Source organism: Rattus norvegicus, chromosome 9, assembly GCF_036323735.1.
Source record: "Rattus norvegicus strain BN/NHsdMcwi chromosome 9, GRCr8, whole genome shotgun sequence".
Taxonomy (NCBI): domain Eukaryota; kingdom Metazoa; phylum Chordata; class Mammalia; order Rodentia; family Muridae; genus Rattus; species Rattus norvegicus.
In genome coordinates this window covers 62682402-62698474 of record NC_086027.1, presented here as the reverse complement: position 1 = coordinate 62698474, position 16073 = coordinate 62682402, and the positions used below count along the sequence as shown (strand labels likewise).

At 40.2% G+C, this 16073-nt stretch overlaps 1 protein-coding gene across 4 annotated transcripts in view; it reads left to right on the top strand.

Moving 5' to 3' along the window:
* Positions 1-16073, top strand: part of Dnah7 (dynein, axonemal, heavy chain 7) — a 305667-nt gene that overhangs the window by 62030 nt on the left and 227564 nt on the right. For all 4 annotated transcript variants that reach the window (XM_039084571.2, XM_039084570.2, NM_001419550.1 and 1 more), the window contains 3 exons: positions 406-552; positions 2396-3081; positions 4810-4996. In XM_039084571.2, coding sequence (XP_038940499.1) covers positions 406-552; positions 2396-3081; positions 4810-4996 — 1020 coding nt within the window. The remainder of the gene's footprint in view (positions 1-405; positions 553-2395; positions 3082-4809; positions 4997-16073) is intronic.

Below are 16073 nucleotides of genomic sequence, written 5' to 3'. Positions count from 1 at the left end.
ATGATACAGTTAGTTGTCAAGCTCCTAAATAGATCTTTCTTCTAACCCTATCCTGGTTTTTAGGAGTTTTTAAAGTGCTCAGTCATTCTTTACCATAATTTTTCAACATGCTAAAGAATATAATTTTAACACATTTTTATCAAATGAATCAGAATTCTTTCCATTGTATAGGGCCAACTTATAAACTAGGGGACTAGAGAAATTTTAAGTGTTAACTAAAAAAAAATTTTTTTTTTGTATTTTAGATCCCAGTCATTTTTTAGGCTATCTTCTTTCATATTTTGTCACAAAGAAAAAAAACATAGTAATAACTTTGATAAGCTTTCCAAATCCTTAAATTATTTTCGTGGTACCCAGGGCCTTTTACTTTATAAGCCTAGTGAGCACACGTGTTGTCTTGGTTAGTTGCGGTGTGAGCGGTTTGTGGAAGAATTGGAGAGTTATGCCAAGCAAGCGGAAGAATTCTACACATTTGGAGACCTGCAGGATGTGCAGAGGTACCTGAAAAAGGCCCAGGTGCTGAACAGCAAGCTGGATGCAGCAGCAGACAAGGTACAATTAAAGGACGAAGCGATCCAATAAGACAGTCAGTGTGTTTGTATTAAGTATTCACGTTTAAGAAATAGATTCATCCAGGCATGCTGGCACATACCTTGCTCCCATCACTTGAGTGGCCGAGACAGCAGGATTTTAAGTCTGAAGCCAGCCTAGGTTACAAAGTGAGACATTTTTTTTAATGGATAAAACAGTTGAATTATGTTAAACAAGAGAACAATAGAAGCAATTCACGTTTCTAGTCATGCTTCAAGGAGAAGCAGCAGGGTGGTTCTCTGTGGGTGGTGATACGTTTCTGTGGTGTCCTCAGCTTTTATTTCAAAGATGGAGTTGTTATCTCTGCCAGTTTGTCACCCATGGCACCGTTCAGTCATCTGCATGGCAGCTCTCCTGTAATCACTGAAAGAAACACACACATAATAGCATCTGATTGCTGTTTAGCTGTTGTGTATTCATAGATGCCGGCTTAGATGGTGCAGCTGTTTTAAAATTGGACCCATCATTGTCTCTCACTGAACCACTGTGCTCCCACACTGCTGCCTCAGAGTCAGCCTGCTTGTTAGAAAACCTGGAAGAAGAAAGTTATATAGCCTTTGCCACACACAGTGCAATTTTCCTTATATTTTATGATGAAAACAAACTATTTTTTTTACATTAAGAGTCCTGAATGTCCACTGGGATAATTAATTTATAATTATCTCAAATAGGTCAAACATATAAAAAGGTAGAAATAAACTTTCATGTTGGTTTATAGGAGGGGCTGCACCACTGTATTCTAAGTCATTTGATTAATTGATGTACCTAGCTGCAACTTTCTAGTTGGGTACATCGTACAGCCAACTTCTTCACCGAGTTCACAACTAAGAGAAAATGTTTCCCCTGCCTCTTCCTACTTATCCTGCGCTGTGGTCTGCTTGCTTCTTCTCTCTGACAGACCTGTGACTGCTCTGCTGTAGTACACTTCTGAGACACAACACATATGTATGCATGGCACATGTGTTAAGTGGCTACTGGCATGCAGTACTTCTCCTGTTTACCTTGAATTATTATTGAATGACTTCTCTTTGCATTTCCACCTACTTAAGTCTTTCTTGAGCTGCATCAATAACTCTTAGGAATTGGACCCCTTTTTTCTGTTTTCCGTAGTATGTATCGCATGCTGCTCTTATTCAAAGCACTTAAGTTATTTCAATGAACAAAGCCAGATTTTTGATATGTCTTAGTGGGTAAAACTTCCTTCTATTTGCAAATTTATTTGACTAATGTTAAGCTAGTGTAACAAAGCATTGCCCTAAAAATATGAGCACAAAGAAATAGGGAAATGTTATTAGTCTTTTAAAAACATAGATAATTTGTGACAACCTAGCTGAGTCCAGAGGGAATGTGTTAAGTTAGTAAAGCAGATACAGCAGGCTCACACTGCATGATGGGATTGAGAAGAGTAAGGTCTGAAGGAGGAGTGACTGCTGGTGCGTAGAATGGGGAGATGTTGATTAAAGCGTATGAAACTTTAACTTCAGTTAAGTAGGAGAAACGAGTTGAGTAAATTTATTACATAGTACTGTGGTCATATTGAACTATAATCACAATTTAAAGCCAAGAGAGTAGCTTTTCAGGATGAGGTAACACTTAGCTGCAGTTAATCATTTCAGAATGTATACATGTGAACACTATAAATACAAAAATCCTATCAAATTGAAAAAGAAAATAAAAAGGAAATAGATTGACACTCAGTCTGTTCTCTTATTGAGTTTACTGTTAGGGTTCAGGGAAAGCTGGTGTTTAACATTTTAAACATCATTCACCTTCACAATCACTTATTTAACGCCCATCTTTTCAGATTGAGCAGTTCAATGCAGAAGAGGAAGCATTTGGCTGGATCCCATCAGTCTATCCTCAACGTAAAAAGATCCAGGATGGTTTGAACCCGTATCTTCGTCTCTATGAAACTGCTGTGGAGTTCAGTACCAAGCACAGAGCGTGGACTGAAGGACCTTACCACAAGGTGAACCCAGACCAAGTAGAAGCGGATGTTGGGAACTACTGGAGAGGGCTGTATAAGCTAGAGAAGGCCTTCCATGATTCTCCAAACGCACTGGCAATGACCAAGAAAGTGCGAGCAAGGGTGGAGGATTTCAAGCAATACATCCCTCTTGTCCAAGTGATCTGTAATCCTGGTCTGCGCCCCAGGCACTGGGAGGCCATGTCCGCCATTGTTGGCTACCCGTTGCAGCCCTCGGATGATTCTACAGTCTTCTCTTTCATAGACATGAATTTGGAGCCATTTTTAGACAGATTTGAAGGCATTAGTGAAGCAGCTAGCAAAGAGTATTCTCTTGAAAAGTCCATGGATAAGATGATGACTGAATGGGAAGCCATGGAGTTTGTCATTCATCCTTACAGAGAAAGTGGGACATTCATTTTGTCCGCAGTCGATGACATTCAGATGTTGCTGGATGACCACATTATCAAAACACAAACTATGCGAGGATCTCCTTTCATCAAACCTTATGAGAAGCAGATGAGGTACAATAATCTGTAATGTTTGTACTGTTACCTAAGGCCCTTGCATTCAACTCAAAGTTCTTCTGTGGATTGACTATGCAGTCCATGTTTATTATTTTCTAATTTATTATCTCATTCCTCAATGTGTTCTCTGTGTGTGCCTATGTGTGTATATGTCTAGGTATCTGTTGAGGCCAGAAAAAGATGTAGCATCCCATCGAGTTTATTATAAGGAATGGGTAGCCTTTATTAGTTTTTATTATTATTATAAAGTATGGATCCCTTCTCTCTTGTTATGACAAAGGCATCAGACAATGTTGAGATGCTCGTTTTTATTGTCAACAGACTGATCCTACTTTTTTTAACTTTAAGAAATTTGCGACTGAACATAGTTTAAGGAGAGTAAAGTATAAAACTGAAGATAATAATGCCATTCCCCAAGTTTGGAAAATAGGTTGTCAGAGACAACCTTTGGACATCTATTGTAGTTTCAGCTCTATGCACGACAGCTGGCAGATGAGAACAAATGATTGATTTTTAATCAAAAGTTCTTAAAAGAAGGCTGCTAAATACATTCAACTCTCTCTGCTCTTCACTGTTTCAGTTTTTGTTCATTGGTTTGTTTTTGTAATGTGTATTAAACAGTTTATATTTAACCTTAAGAGGCAGACAACCAAATTAGACTGCCATCTTCAGTATGCGTTTGACTGGCAAGGGAAACTGGCTTGGTTTCTGTCTCTGGTCATCCAGCACCTAAGATGATCAGAAACTCTCAGATGGGTGTTCCCTCCTCTGTGATTGGCTGCTCTCCTTCCAGGTTCCACAGAGAGTAAACTCATCTGAAAGTGGCATAGCTAGACTCTTTTGAAGGGCTGGGCATAATATCATTAGCTAGTGGGAACAGTTCTGCATCATAAAGGGATTCAAGGAAAGGGAAAGGAAATGCTGGAAGAAACGCCAGTCAGAGGCATTCCTGACTCTCCACATGAGAAACAGCTACCTAATTCACAGATAAAAGCTGGGAAACAAAGCATTTTGAAAAGACATTTGAAATCACCTTGTAATTGAGAGAATTATTTATACCTCTTTGTTTTAACAATTGAAAATTACAAATTACTTCTTGTAAGTGAATAAGGCATTAATATACAAACAAAGCTATCTCCTTCCAAGTTTCATTGATTAATAAAACATTCCTCCTTGTGTTACGGTTTCTCTGACAGTTATAGCTGTGGGTTCAAGTCTCAGCTTGTCCTCGTTAGTGGGGAGAACTTGCACCTGTTACTTAACCTTGATAGTCCCAGCCTCCATTTGTTAAGTAAATATGCGTGCAGGGTTATTGCAAAGATGGATGAAAATGCAGATTTTTAAACTGCAATTAAAAATGTTACTTTTGGAATAATTATGATGTTTTCACATAAAGGAACTTTATTTATTAGGTTTTCCTTATTTAGAGATGAACCAATAACCTACCGTAATCCAAATATTGCCTCTTCTGCTTATGTGCCACATTGTATTTAGGGGAATGTGAATTTCGTGAATAAATATTTTGTTTTAGGTAATGGTTACAAGTCTAAATGTTGATGTAATTATTCTTAAAACAGGCTTTCTTGAAGACAGTTTTAGTGATTTACCTTTGAGTGCGAGCGGAGGTGTAGAGAGTAGAGTTGGCAGGCAGCTGAGGGTTGGAGCACTGCTGTCCGAGACACTGCCTGCTTTGCTGTCCTGAGACTTGCTGTTCTTGTTTCCCAGGGAATGGGAGGGCAAGCTGTTGCTGCTGCAGGAGATCCTGGATGAGTGGCTCAAGGTCCAGGCCACGTGGCTCTATCTGGAGCCCATTTTCAGTTCTCCCGACATTATGTCTCAAATGCCAGAAGAAGGCAGGCGATTTACAGCAGTGGACAAAACCTGGAGGGATGTGATGAAAATGGTTGTGCAAGTAGGTAAAAGTCTCTGAAACCTGCTTATGTATAAAGAGATAACAACTTTCGTTCTTCAAAATCCACACAAGCGGTTACTGTTTCTAATAAGCCATCACTTTCCTGCAACATACATTCTCTTCTTGGCTATTATTTTAGAATTCCAAGAGAAAAAAATGTGAAAAAAAGTGGATATTTTCCCCCTGATTTCCCTAAGACTGACAGTGCACTGAATTTACTCCATGGCCTACGGTGGTTGGCATAGTTTTACCACTGGCTCTGCTAGGAAGCCAGCACCCTCTCTGGACACTCTCTCTCATGGTGCTGTCTCTGTGCTGTGGTTGCACTGTTGCTGAAATTCACCATGACAGGCAACATCCAGCAAGCATGCCCGCTGCTCAGTTAGGAATGTCTTTCCCAGGGAACTTTCAAAAAATAAAAATTCGAAGAGAAGTCTATCCAGTGAGTCCAAAAATTTGATCAGAATGAAATAAAAATCATAAAATACATAAATCCTAGAGAGGAGAGCTTGAACTAAGGAGGAATTTAATGAAGTCTGATCACACTAAAGAACATCACATATAACTTCTAAAGGTGCTGACTATGTTAATACATGAACATAAGCTCCTCCATTAATATTTTAATCAAATACACTGTGAGATAGAGGAATTGCATCTAAAATGTCCTCACTTGACAACAATATACACATATTCACTACTAAACAAAGCTATGCCTACAGTCCTAAATACTGATCATAGTTCATCAATGCTAGCTGTATGATTTGACAGGATGATACCAGAAAAATGAACATGGGTTTGTTTAGTAGGTTTACTTTGGGTTCGTAATAATACCATTAAATATGTACAAACCAAGTTGTAAAATTAATCACAATATAGTGAAGTTCACACTTAGCAGAACCATTAGTGAGTTGCCATGGAACACTGAATCCTTTCTAATGTAATTCACAAATACAGGCTGTCATATAGTTTCCTTACTACAATGTAAAGCCCTTATATATTAATTTCATTAAGAAAGAGATTGAGTCAGGCAGTGATTGGAGTATGCCTTTAATCCCAGCGCTCAGGAGGCAGAGACAGAGAGGCAGAGAGGCAGAGAGGCAGAGAGGCAGAGAGGCAGAGAGGCAGAGAGGCAGAGAGGCAGAGAGGCAGAGAGGCAGAGAGGCAGAGGCAGAGGCAGAGGCAGAGGCAGAGGCATGCAGATCTCAGAGTCTGAGGCCAACCTGGTCAACAGAGCGAGTTCTAGGACAGCCAAGGCTACACAGGGAAACTCCATCTCAATAAATAAATAAATAAATAAATAAATAAATAAATAAATAAATGTTAAGTAGAGTTTTAGTTGTTTCCACCAAAAGTAGACACAAAAGTAGATATATTCATCTCATTGGTGTAACTATATGTACTATGTACACACATATATGTACATATGTGTATATATGTAAATATAGTATTTATATATTAAAAATATAGCACATACACATATATGTATAATTGAAGGGTCTCACTTTGTAGCCCTGGTTGACCTGGAACTTGCTGCCAGGCCAACCTTGAACTTACAGAGTTCCATTTGCTCCTGTCTCCAGAGCGCTAGGGTTAAAACATATACTACCATTCCTGGGAAAAACAAACAAACAAAAAAACCCCAAACCCTTGCTTTTGAAATTTGATGAAAATATTCTTAAAAGTCCCATATTTCTAAAGAGTTTTGCACATTACTCAGTGTCTAGAAGGGGCAGTTGTGCTGGCTTGAGTGAGGGAAGGGTTGACTGTGGCCGCATGGAACTATGTAACTCAAGGAGTAAACAGCTCACGTGCTAACTCCCAAGCAAATGGGTTTGGGTTTTGTTGTTGTTGCTGTTTGTTTTGGTGACACTTCATTAACGACTGCTGCATAGCAAAATTGTCTACCCTAATGGCCTTGTGTATTCTCACTTTCAATGTTAGTATCCACAGAAGGTCTTGTCCACCCATAGAAGGTCTTGTGCAGTCTCCAAAGCTTTGAAGATTGGTGTATGGTCATATTCTCTCAAGAACCACAATGAGATGGTCTGTGTGGCAGAGACCAGGGGATTAATTGCCTGGTTCAGGGGGTTTTCACTTTCATCCTTGGGGTCCTAAGAAAGCTTCTATATGAGGCGGACTTTTCCATGACAAAAATTCCAGATGTTGAGAACAGAATATCACAGATATTGCTAGTGTGATAGGCTTGACTGACACCTTGATCTCTTATCCATATAATGGCCAGTGTAAGCATGAAGTAATTTTATGTGTTTTTTCCACTAAATACACTGGTCTTCCTCACCCAAAGATCTTTCACTGTCGAAATCTCCAATTGGTTTTAGTTATTAGGACAGTTTTGTCTGTGAAAGTCTTCCCTGTTTCAGAACTTCAGGCTCATGTTCTACTCAGATCTCTCCTCGGCACAGCATAGGTTCCCACACTGCTTCAGCCATTCAAAGGCATATGATCTAGCATGGGGACAAGAACAAGGTGGAGAGATAGAGAGCAGAGAACAGCAGTAGGGGTTGAGAGGAGTGGGGTACTCAGAGAAAGAGCACCCCTAGGGCGGCTCATTGCCAAACTGACTGTTCCTTTTACAAGTGGGTCATAAAACGAACAACGTCTTATTAAGGATTTTCAGAGATTTCTAACTCCTTAAATACCCATTATTTCTTTATGGGGAAGCTTTCCAAGCCACTTCTTCTGAGTATCTGTAGTATCGCAGTTCATTGTTATCATGTTACTGTTCAGTGGCACACTCCTGCCTTACTGCAATGCACTATACCCCCAACCTTCCCTAGACTTCCCTTCTCCTTTGGTCTCCTCAGCTTCTGGTAGTCACCAGTCTAATCTCAACTTCTATGAGGCCAACTGATATAATAATCTACACATGAGTGAGGACATGCAGTGCTGTGTTCGTGGGCCTGGTGCATCATCACAAACAAGCTCTCGGTTCAGCCGTGTGCATGTCTGGTAGTTTGCCTGTCTTGGCTATGTAATGTTCACTGGAGTGAAGATGTCTATTCAACATGCTGATCTCAGTGTTGGATGTGTACTCAGTTGGGTGGCTGGATTACATGTTTCTTCTATTTTGAACACTTCCCAGGGACCTCCTGACTATTTTCCATAATGGCCATATCAATTTACATTCTCACTGCGCAAGAAACCTCTGGGTTTTTCCTCTGTGATTACTCTTGCCTGTTACTTGTATACTTCTCTAAGCTTTCTCACTGTGTGTTAATGTCTCTCGAAGTTTCCTGTAAGGAAATGTTTATAGAATGATCTATAGGAAAGATCTATTCTCACAGCTTCTGTTTGTCTGTGGATAGATTTATCCCTCCTTTCTGAAGGGATAGTTTTGGTTGGCAGGCTTTCTCCTTTAGTGTTTGAGATTTTCACTCCATTGTCTCTTGGCCTGACATCTGTTGAAAAGCCAGCATCTGGTGCATCAACCTGCTGATTTCCTCTACCTCCCTCCCCTGAGAATGCGTTTCATTATTGCCTTTTCAGAGCTTGACAGGAGGTGTCAAGCTTAAGTTCAACCGACCTGATGCCATTTTAACTTCTCTGCAGCTGATATTTGTATTCTTCTTTATGTTTGTCTGTTTTTTTTACTCTTAATAAACTTTGTACACCACTGTCATTCTTAAGTTTTCCTTTTAACCCTAGTAACCCAAACATTTTCTCTCTTAGCACAGGCTGCGGTTCCTGTAAGTTTTCCTCATTCCTCTTCATTCTTTTTGCTTTCCCTCCAGCTGTAGTTTGAAATAACTTTCCTTCCCACTGTCTAATGTTTCTCTAGGGAGGCCTGGCCACTCTTGATACCTGTTTACCACATTTTAAATTTCGCCAGTTCTATTTTCAACTAGATTTTAGTTTGAGTTTTATAAATTGCTTTCATCTGTTTTTGATGTTTCTTTGTAATAGACCTGAATTGATCCTGTATTTTCTTGAATCTCACTTAGTTTTCTTAAAGCAGGTTTCAACAACTCTCCATTAGTGTACACCAGTCACCCATAGCAATGGTTATCTGGTCAGTTCTTGGCATCTCATGTTGACTGCTATATAAGAATGCAATTTCTTGAAAATGTGGGTACCTGTTGATGCGTGATGTCACCAGAGCATTGGAGAAGAACAGATCTACTTCGCCTTCCTGACCTGGCTTTGTATCTGTCATTCCAGAACCTCTAGACAGGCAGGTTTATTTATTCATCTAGGTATGCTTAAATTCTCCTTTCTATGGAGATCAATATCTCTGTGGTGATATATACATATATTTTATTATTATTATTATTATTATTATTATTATTATTATTATTATTATGCCACAGTAGGCCAGAAAAAGATAGAGCATCTGGCTGAATCCTTAGCCTGCTGCCCATGTCTTTTGTTGGCCTGGGTGTGTCCTAGTCTCAAGCCACAAACCCCAGAATTATGTGTACCAATTTAGCATGCCTTTGTCCTAGTACCAAACCTGGGTGGCTTGTGGAGGAATCATGTGGCTCTGACAATACCCTAACTCTGTTAAAAACCCAATTCTTCTCACCTCTGTATCTAGCATTGTGGTGTATTCAAGAATCTCTAATTTTTAATAATGCGTTCTAGTCCCACTTTGGGTGCCATCTGTTGCTGTAGTTGGTTAATCTGCTTTAATCTCCTCAGTGGCAGTGGCAGTGGGAGTGATAGCAGCATGAGTTCCTCACTAAAAGACACCGAGTCACTATGCAGCATACACCAACTGATATGAGGCCCCCTATACATATACAGCAAAGGACTGCCTGGTCTGCCTTAGTGAGAGAATATGTACCTAACCCTCTGAGAGACTTGAGGCCCCAGGGAGTGGGGAGGTTTGGTAGGGTTGGGGTAGGAACATCCTCTTGGAGACAAGGTGGGGTGAGGAGGTATGGGATGATGAACAGTTAGAGGGCTGACTGGGAGGGGGATAAAGACTGGACTGTATAAAAAGGATTAAAGAATAATAATAAAAAAGACACACACAGACACACAACCATGTATTTAATCTGCCTTGATAGGCTCATTGGGTGGGTCACTACTAATTTTTCACATTGCTAACACCTCCCCTCCAGTATTCCTGTATTACAATTTACTAAACTTTATATTCCATCTTTGCCACCCTAGACACAAAGGGGTTGGGGGAGGACCCCGGGACCACACTTCCCTGGCTCTTACATGGCTCTCTCTTCTGAAGTTTTCAAGCCTGATCCTTCTGCTTCCCTGGCGTGATGGTACTAAATCCTTCTTTTTCTTCCTGGGGTTTCCTTGCCTGGGATATCTTGAGTCCCACTTCTCTCCTTGACCAGCCATTGGCCAGCCACAAATTTATTTACCAATTAGAACCAACTGGGGACAGAGACCCACAATGTCTTACATGTGGGATTCTCTTGTAATTTGGGAACCCATAATATAAACATTAAACCAAGTCCACAACAGGAATGATTTTTTTTAAGTACCAGAGATTTAATGAAATAACATAATTTAATATTTTAAATTCTCTGCTTAAGATGTTTTCAAGGACAAAGAGCATCTGTAATTGCTTTTCTTAGGGCTGGGGCTTGACATATCCCAAAATAGAGTCAAATTCAATGACTTGCTAACTTCGATTATAATTAGACAGTCTTGCCAGACTTATTCTGGGAAACATGGTTATTTACTGAGGAAAAGGAGGATGGTGAGAGCTGAAAGGGGGGATATTTGAGTGTGTTTGACTGACCCACAGTATTTAACACCTCAAATTCTGCTGACTGTTACTAGAAGTCTTGGCAGGGCCCTGTAGAAAATATGGGTAGCAATGTATTGTAATAATGCTTCTCTAGGGAGTAAAGACCCTCTTAGATATGGTCAAATGTGTTGATGTAAATGCAGTTACCGGAGACTCCAAGAGATGTGAGTGGTTTTGTTAGCCAAACAACCTCTATGTCTCATTTCAGTGAGATAAAACCACACTAAAATCCTTGATATGACCTAAGGGAAATTAGACATTAATTTATAGACACTTACGTAAAATACACCAATACCTTTCAGAAGTAGACACTTAAGTTTAGCCTTCCAGAGCAGTAGGAAGGGGACCCTATCAATACACCCAGTTGAGCTTAGTAGTGATTTACTTTAAAATCTTATTTGGGAGACAGATAGTTCAACTAAGAGTGTGGCCTTACATTGATCATTATAACGGGACTTTCTTGGACCTATCACTTATATAAATAATGACACAGAGACTTTTTAATATTTTAAAGCTTAAGTCTTTCAGCTAGGGCAGTCTCCTAGCTACTCTAACTCTACCAGTCTTGGCACTATGTCCTGCCACATGGCCAGATGTCACTCTCTGCTTGGCTCTGCTCCATCTATTCACCTCTGTGACTGCTAGCTGAACCTCCCCCCACCCCCAACTTGTCAGTTCTCTCAGAGTCTCTGTCTCTGCCAGGAAGTTCCACCTTCAATTTCCTGCCCACCTATTGGCCTTCAACTCTTTATTAAAGCCAATCAAATACAATCCTAGATTGCCATAGGCAGGTGAGGAAGGAACAAATATTTATAAAATATGAGACTGGTGGTGGGCCATAGAAATAACAATACTGAGATCCAGATAGTATTTAGCCTTTTGCCTGTGCAGAATTAACAATTGAATATACAGAGACACACCTCCACAGAGTGTATCCCATAAGACCATGGTTAGTAGTATACTTGTTTAGAAGAAACAAGATTAAAAGGACTTATGTCAAGGAAGTTTGTGGAGGAGGAAGTATCTAAGGGCTCACAGACCAGACTGTGATGTGAGCGTACTTACAAGAACAACCAGACCCCTCAGAGCTCCAAGGGACTAAACCACCAACCAACGCATGGAGTGACCCATAGCTCCAGCCACATATGTAGCAGAGGATGGCCTTGTTGGGTATCAACAGGAGGAGAAGCCCTTGGTCCTGTGAAGGCTTGATTCCCCAGTGTAGGGGAATGCCAGGGTGGTGAGGTGGGAGGGGGAGCATCCTCATAAAAGCAAGATGTAAATACATAAAATATCCAATAAAATGTATGATAAAACCAAAATAAAGTAAAAGGCAGAACTACAAAAAGATGTACAAAATTACCCAGTTGATCAGTTGACATATTTTTCATTATCCAGTTGACCAGCTGGCCTATTTTCTGAATGTCAGCTAGCATCATGCAGTGTATGCACAGTGAGCTATGAAATAAAATGACTGTGTAATATATCATCCAACCTGGAGAACCTTTGAGGTCGAGGGAGCTCATAATCAATTCAGGATAAGCAAAATCTAAAACTCTTCCCATCAAGCACATTGTGGTCAATTCAGACAAAGAGCAAAGAAATCCCAGTGGCAGCAATGGGGACTGTGTAAAGGCTTACCACTATGGAGTTCACTAGCCAGCATGACTATCCCAGCTTCCAAAAGCAGATGTTAGTATAATGCTTTGGAGAGATCACCCCACCTGCAGGAGTCATACAGCCCTGAAGAAGGAGGTGAACACACTGGCTTTTTTTCCAGCGTGGAGGAGAGCAGTGATTGTCTGCAGCAGAGAGCTTTCTTTTTTTGCATGCCAAGCATCTTGGAGCACTGTCATTCATCGACTTCCTGCCTGACTTATTCCTTTTGGCTCCTTCCACACAACATTGCTTCTCCCAAGGAACTCACATTACAAGGGAAATGAGGCAATTGACTGACACTCATGAGATTTATAGGTCCTACTATGAGCATTGACCTCATAAAAAGCAGACTGGCTTGCAGAAGTAGAAACACTCATTTATTTGTGCTGAGGGAATATGACAGTCCGTGCGTATGGATGTGTTTTAAGGGATATGGTCCTTATTAATGCCAAGTATATGGCTTATGACACGGACAGTGTGAGTCTGGGGCTTGAGGCATAGAAACAGGGTTACCACATTTACCAATTCATTCAATAAGATAATCAGAACAAGTCAGCTTCTAAACTTTTGGCCTTCGTTGTTGAAATGTAGCACTGTCTTACTAGATGACATATGCTCAGTGTCAAGGAGAAATGCAGTCTGTGTAGGGACATGTCAGGGGTTCTTGCACTGAATGGGAAATCTGGATATGCTGTGACATTCCTTTACCTTTTGGTAAGGACAGAGAACCCGTACTGCTCCCATCCTCCTCCTTTTCCCTCCCCTTCCCCTCCTTCTCTGGCTCCTTCCTCCTCCCCCTCTTCACCCTTCCTTCTGTGCCTTTCTCTCCTTCCTCATTCTCCTCTCCCTCTTCCTCCTTCCCTCTCTTCCTTCTTTCCTCCTCCTCCCCTTACCTCTTCTGCTTCTCTTCCTCTCTCCTCTCCCTCTTCCTCTGCTTCTTTCTATCCCTCATAGAATTCTTCTTTCAAATTGTTAAGTTGGCCAAACTCTTTCCCTGAAACATTTTCTGTAATATCTCCAGGGAAATACCTTGCATCTTTGTAGTCAACTCACCTTCACCCTTATGAAGAAGCACACAGGCGAAGCACTTTATTTTAAATGGAGTTGCCTTTTCGTTTTGGTACCCCACATTCCTCCTCTTCCTTTAGTGGTATCCGTCTTCTAACTTGCTACATGCATGCCTTAGAGATATCTTGGGTTCAGCTTAGACCACTGCACACAAAAATTTTAATAAATCAGGTTATGGATATAAGGAGTTTTATTAACATATATTAATTATATATAATGAGTTTCATTATAAGACCTTCATGCATATGTATAATGTGCTTTGGTTTTATTTTTCATTATCCTCTCATGCCCTTCCCATTTCTGTTAGTGCCTTTTGTCTTTTCAACAAGTCCCACTTATATTTTCATGTTTTTGAGGGGATCAAGATGTTCTTAGTTTCCTAGTACAAAGGACAGTGATGTGTACCTCTGCAGTCTATTGGTGAGACAGAGTAGTCTGAAGACTAGAAGAGCAGTGTTTATCTTAGGGACATACTGTGAACAATGGAATTTTATTCAACTGTGGAGAAAAATTAAATCATGACTTTTTTTAGGAAAAAAGGGAGGATAGAACTAAAGATCATTATGTTAAACAAAATAAGCCATGCTCAGAAAGACAATTACTCGTGCTTTGTCCTGTATGTGAAATGTGTGAATCTCTCTGTGTGTGTGTGTGTGTGTGTGTGTGTGTATGTGAGAGAGAGAGAGAGAGAGAGAGTGTGTGTGTGTGTGTGTGTGTGTGTGTGTGCAGAGATCATGAGAGGAGATAGGATAATGGAATCTTTGTGGCATGGGAGCAGAAGGGAGGACTATCTGAGGAAGAAAGGGATCAGCAAGAGGTGGTAGGATGCATGGAAGAGGGCAGGGAATTAGAAAAAGAATAATGACTTATATGTATGAAAATATCACAATGAAACCTATTACTTTGTAAACCAACTTAAAGTTAATTTAAAGAGGAATATACGTTTAAAAAGAATGTGTTGCAATTTATGAAAAACAAGAGATTAAAAGAAAGATACAGAAATGTGTGAAAAACAAAGACAAACAAAATAAAAAAATAAAAACATTCGCTGCCAAGTGATGTTAAAGAGTCTTCTGGTCTCACTGTAATCTTTTTTGCTGGCAAAGACTCTCCACATTGATGGTACCTGCGGACCAGTGGCTTGGTGGCTGCTGAAAGCCGTGGTTCCTGGGGGAAATTCTTTACAATGCAGCAGCAATAAAGGTGCTATTCAAAAGAGACCCCTCTACAGCAGGCGGTACTGCTTGGCTTGGTGGCATGGCATTTTGTTTTTCCCCACAGTAAAGCTGTTTAAATTGGAGTCAGTCATGTCAAACCTGCCACCACTTCTTCTAATTTTATGTAACAGTGGAAACTCGATGTCTTTGGTTAGTGGTTACAGCATCTTCACAGAGAGCAGGCTACCCCTTAGGCAACTACGCTGTTGTTCATCCGAATTTGTGAAAGCATTCTGTTGTCAAGAAGTTGGTGCCATCTTGCCATGGCTTCAGGCTCTAGGTCTCTCACTATCTCTACTGCATCTGCTACTTCCCCATTCAAGTTTGGAACCCATTCAAAGTCACCCACCAAGGTTGGAAACATTTCTCTGAAGCCTGTGATACTGTTCATGTTTTAATCTCTTTTTGTGAGTCACAAATGTCTTTTAATGACATCTAGAATGGTGATTCTTCCCAGGTTTCTGATTTACTTGGTCCTGAGCTACAAAGGCCAAGTAAAGCCATCTCTGGTAGCATTGTGTGCATAGTTTTTTTTTAATTGTTGTATATGTTTGAATGTACAGGAGTCCACATGTATGCATGTGCATATGGAGGTCAAAGGTCAACTTTTCAGGTCATTCTTTAAAGACTTCAGTTTTTTGTGACACCATCTGATGTAACCAAATAAAGTGGATTTGAATCTTGGTACATGAAGAGCTAAAAATAAACACAGCCAAGACATGGAATAATAGAAAAAGATTTATTACCTATAGCAGGCAAGGTGATTCATTTCCAAAGTAGTGCTTTTCCCAAACAAACCAACCTGGGGATTTTACTCAGGGGGACTACATGTATTCATAGAGTCTTGGGCTAATTTCTTCCTAGGCATGGTCATTTTAGGGGCATAGTCCTGAGCGTGCTGATTGCATCATAAAGTTGCAGCTAAAAGCAAAGGAAAGGATGTTTCGAAGGTGGAATTAGTACAAGAATCTGTCCCTGAAGTTCCACACATTGCTTAGTCATTAACAGGAGCTGACACTGACCAAGTGAACCCCAGGAATCCTCCTGTCTCTGTCTCCCCAGAGTCAGAATAAAAGTGCTTGCCACTCATAACTTGTCATTGTTATATGGGTTCTGGAGACTGAACTCAGGGTTTCGTGCTTCCATGTCAAGCAGTTAGAAGCTTTTCAGAATGTTCTGAAATAGTGACTTACCTGACAAAATTGTCCTTGGTTTGCAGTATGGGTGTTATGTTAGGAGGCAGGAACACATTAATTTTATTGTACATCTCTTCAACAGATATACTGTCAAGGAAAATAAGATTTTGAAAGGAATCCTTTGTTTTTCCTTTAAAGCTATTATTCTTATAAGTGGGCTTAAATATTAAGTAATCCATGCTATAAGAGCACAATCACTG